We start from the raw sequence: 4,455 nt of genomic DNA, 5'->3' as shown, positions 1-4,455 counted from the left end.
TGGACTCCTGAGGTTGCCCACTATTATCCAAGTGAAATCCGTACTGTTTTTTAGAAACCACGTTGAAGTACGTCCAAATAAGGCACTACAGACTCGACAGGTAACATGAACACCACTTGCTCTACTCTGTTACACCCTACTATGTATAAAATGATCAATAGTTCGCCGGCTAATGCTAAGGTAGTGGTCATCATCGTCATTAGCATTGTTTGACGTCGCTGGTTCGGGTTTACGTTTGCTACATTTTATTAATGTATTTGTAGAGCAATGCCGGGGCTTTGTGAGAGTTTAATTCGGCAGTGTGTTCAGCACAACCTGTTCTAATACGACCAATTCCTGGTCTCACAGGGACTATTCAGACTCAGTAGATAACTGGCTTTGTGTCTTTCAGTCGAGTTAGGCCATACACGTGTGCACAGGGACGTCACTAGGATTTAGAGGCTTGGGGGGCTTGTGGTGTGTTCCTGAATCCTCGGACGCCAACCTTCCGAGTTGCACTTTTGACCTAATTTCCGGTCTCTGAGCATTCATAGCGTTCCCGTTCGTCTTTGTGATTGTGTCATGAAATAGGCTAGTCGTTGTTTATTGTTAGATACATTAGTCTCTTTAGCAAACCAGCCCGAAAACAAACAACACAACTTTACATTGTATGCATGCACAGCAAGACCGTGCAATGCATAAATTGGTGACTGGAATAAAGTAGCAATGTAATCAAGTGTGTAAGAGCATTTAAAATCGGCATTAAAATGACCAACGTGGTACAAATACAAAGAAAAATATAACCGCAAGTGGTGACTAACGGGGTCCGAGCAAAATTAAAAGTCAACAACACACGGAAGATATATAAATATGAAAATATAAAAAGATGTTACAGAAACAATAGGGGACCATGCAGCTTCGCTGCTCGGACCCCTAATAAATCTCTTCACGGGCGCAGAGCGTCATCACTGCTCTCGGTCTACTCTCATAATTCCAAGAAATGAAGACAAAAAGGGGGCGTGCCTCAGAGAAATGCCACAAGAAAGCTGGGAGATTTCCCGACTTCCGACTCGGAAGGCTGGCGTCCGAGGATTCAGGAACACACCAATAGCCCCTGCAGTATTTTCTTTTTGTCTTTATTCAACACATCTTTCAAGTGCTTCTTTAATTCATCATTTATTACAGTAGAGTATAGCAGAGCATCTATCAGGGCCTGTTTGCTGGCTCACTCTCTTTTCTTTACTTGCCTTAAGACCTCCTGTTTCCCTCTCCTGAGTCTTCAGGATGTCCTCCTTTTAAAAAATATAAATAAGCTAAACAAATGAAAGAGTTGGTATGATTTAAGTCTACATATTGGGGTGAGTTCAAGGAAAATAGGATAGAAAATGTATGCATCAATGCGCTCTCCGAGACAATTTTAATCCAAATTAAAGACAACTTCTCATTGTATTAGTATTTATTTCAACTCTTGGTCTGGCTCATTATGTTAAGTGCAGGCATGTTACGATTTCCTTGACAAAAATATATATATATTTATTTTTTGTAAAAAAAGAAGAAGAAACCTATCGATTTATTTTTTTGTAGTGGGGGCGTAGCTCCCCCCAAAATAGGCCTAACGATGTCTCTGCGTGTGCATGTGTTTGTGATTTTGCGATATCCATCTTGTCTGTATGTTGTACAAACGATAGAGCCTGCGTTGGAGGCGTAGGCTCTCCATACATTTGACTTTAGATTGCATTATATCTGGATCTATTTAGTAATCTATGTCACATTACAGATCCAAATGTAATTTAGAACTGGGTGCTGATTTTCTGTAAACCAGAAAATGCTGTAAAATTGGTAAGCTTAACGGGGCAAATGGTTAATTCAGGTAAGTGCATATTGACTGTGATGTAGTCCATGATTCATCCAAGCTTTGTACAAACCTTGGAACGATACTTATTTATATCATCAAATGTTTGCCATGTCTCTGCTGTGATTATGAAGCATCAGCAGATCCTTTGAACATCGCTGATGACGTTTCTCAATTTTCACAAAACAGCAAGTGTTGAAATGACCCATTGTTGCTCTTTCCAACAGTAACTGGATCCTGGTCGCCCCCCCTAGCCCCCCCCAACGTCGAGCACAAAGGAGAGCCCGCAGTCCAAGCCCAGAACCCCGCAGAACCAGGGCTCGCACAGCCCGGAGTCGCTCCCCTCTCAGCCTAGAGCGGCTGGACGGTCTTCCTCACCTTCGCCATGCCCCCCGCCCCGTCCCGGCCCCTGTGGCACCTGCCGAGGGCAGCTCTAGGACTCGACAACGTGCCCTCTAGGCAGAGCAATCCCGAGTACGAAGCGCAGCCGGCAGCGGCGGAGGCAGTGCCCGCGGCGGTGGCCCCGAGTGCAGGTCCTCCAGAAGGAGAGGCCGCGGGTGCAGAAGGGGGGGCAGGGGGTCGACGGCCTCCCACCATCATGCGGGACCTCCAGGTGCGTCGCGAACGGCCAGGCGAGTACCGCCAAAGAGACAGTATTGCGAACCGCACGCGCTCCCGCTCCCAGAACTCAAACAATACCTTCCTGTACGAGAGCGAACGGGGCGGCTTTCGTAGGACCTTCTCGCGCTCGGAGCGCGCTGGCGTGAGGACCTACGTCAGCACCATTCGCATCCCCATCCGGAGGATCTCCGAGGCCGGCCTGGGCGAGGCAACCTCCATGGTGCTCCAGTCGATGATCCGTCAGATCATGACCGGCTTCGGTGAGCTCAGCTACCTCATGGACTCCGACTCCTCGGACTCAAACCGCGGAGCCGGCACGCCCGCAGAACCGACCGAGACCCTCAACAACCCAGAAGGCGCGAGCGCGCCTGTGGCGGAGGAGCCACCCGTAGGCGCCGTTAGTGCAGGGGAGGCTCGGACAGCGGAAAGGGACTTAGAGGAAGGCCTGACCTCCGGCCCGGCCGGGAGGGAAGGCGGGGTTGGGGGCTTCACGGCTCGGCCCAGACCCCCCATCAGCATGGAGGAGCCCAGCTCTCTGCCGTTCCTCCGACTCGCCCACTTCTTCCTCCTCAAAGACGACGACGAAGACCAGCCGCAGGGGTTGACCAAAGAGCAGATCGACATCCTTGCGACACGTTACGGGGGGAGAGGGACTTAGAGGAAGGCCTGACCTCTGGCCCGGCCGGAAGGGAAGGAGTCCTTTCCACTGCGTCTACAGGCAGTGGAAAGGATATACGATGACAAGTTTCTGGTTTTAAAAACCAAAACATGAAAGTATTGACAGAAAAACAGAAATATTTACATTTTGTTGGAAGTTTTGTAATAAGACCATGACATTGCTGTGAGAGTGTTGTGTTACTGTGTAAAACACAAATAAGCAAAGAAAAAATTACTTGCAAAAAAATCTTATTAACATTATCCCCATACAAGGCTGTATGGGGATAATGTTATCTTGGTAACTTGCTGAGTTTTTTAATATTTTCTATGGATATATCAATTAAAATACTACCTTGAAAGCTGCTTTCTGAAGAGAGTCGGCTTGTGTTTTTTCCACTTATGATAAATTTCATAAAACGACGTGCATTCAAGAAAAGTTCTTTCCAGAGCATCTTTATGCCTTAATGATTGAGTAAAAGAAAGACGAATGATTGCATAAAGTCTAAATGTGTTTAACATATGAATCAGTTAAAAAAATAGCAGAATATAGTATGTTTACATATTGTTTAAATAACACAATGGCAACTACATTGTTTCATAAGAAGAAGGCAAGCCAACTAGACACGATACCAAGGTGTTAATCTGAGGATTCCGAGACAAAAGGCATATCATTTTTGCCCAACTCCTAGCTTGGCTCATGCCATAACTAATTAATACACAGGGTCAGGCATTGCGAGAGTGATGCTCATCCATAACTCTGCTGCGGTCTGCTGTAGAACACATTTTGGCATGCTTAATTGGAGTGGAAGAATCTGCCTCACATCATAAACACACCCTGTGATGTGCTCCCAAAAAATAATCAGTCAGTCAGGTAAGCATAGTTGTTGCTCTTAAGTCATCCATAGCGAATAAGGGGGTGGGGGGGAATTAAAGAAGGCAGCCTGTATTGTAATGTGTGGTCGATCAGGTGGCATGTCACATGTTTCAGTCCAGGATCCGGATGCCTGGCGGCCCCTGAGTTCTCTAATAGAGTAAATTGTGTTTTAAAATGAGAAAAAAAGGAAGTAGCAGAAATTGGCTAATCCTGTGCAACCAGCCAAGTGATAGGCTACACAAAAGGTTTCCAGCTAACCCTTCATTCCAGGCCCGTCGCGAGAAGGCAAGCAAACCAAGCAGTTGTTTGGGGCCCCGAGCTGGCCTGGGGCCCCTAGGCAAACGACTGGTTATGAATAAAATGCAACAACAAACTGTGTGAGCGCTAGAGCTTAGATCGGGCCCAGAAAATCAAGCCCGACCCGGTCCGAGCCCGTGCACGTTCTGTCCGAGCCCGGCCCGACCCGACACAT

At 47.0% G+C, this 4,455-nt stretch overlaps 1 protein-coding gene across 1 annotated transcript; it reads left to right on the top strand.

Moving 5' to 3' along the window:
• Window positions 1–3,450, top strand: LOC130390849 (E3 ubiquitin-protein ligase RLIM-like). Its single transcript, XM_056601002.1, has 2 exons — window positions 1–100; window positions 2,059–3,450. The coding sequence occupies exon 2, from the start codon at window positions 2,217–2,219 to the stop codon at window positions 3,108–3,110; it is 894 nt and encodes a 297-aa protein (XP_056456977.1). The 5' UTR covers window positions 1–100; window positions 2,059–2,216; the 3' UTR covers window positions 3,111–3,450.
• Window positions 3,451–4,455: the final 1,005 nt, after the last annotated feature.

This window comes from Gadus chalcogrammus, chromosome 10 (assembly GCF_026213295.1).
Source record: "Gadus chalcogrammus isolate NIFS_2021 chromosome 10, NIFS_Gcha_1.0, whole genome shotgun sequence".
Classification (NCBI taxonomy): domain Eukaryota; kingdom Metazoa; phylum Chordata; class Actinopteri; order Gadiformes; family Gadidae; genus Gadus; species Gadus chalcogrammus.
This window is presented reverse-complemented; position numbering and strand designations above follow the sequence as displayed.

Coding starts and splice junctions, on each gene's coding strand:
- LOC130390849 (XM_056601002.1), top strand. CDS start 2,217: ATGCCCCCCGCCCCGTCCCGGCCCCTGTGGCACCTGCCGAGGGCAGCT.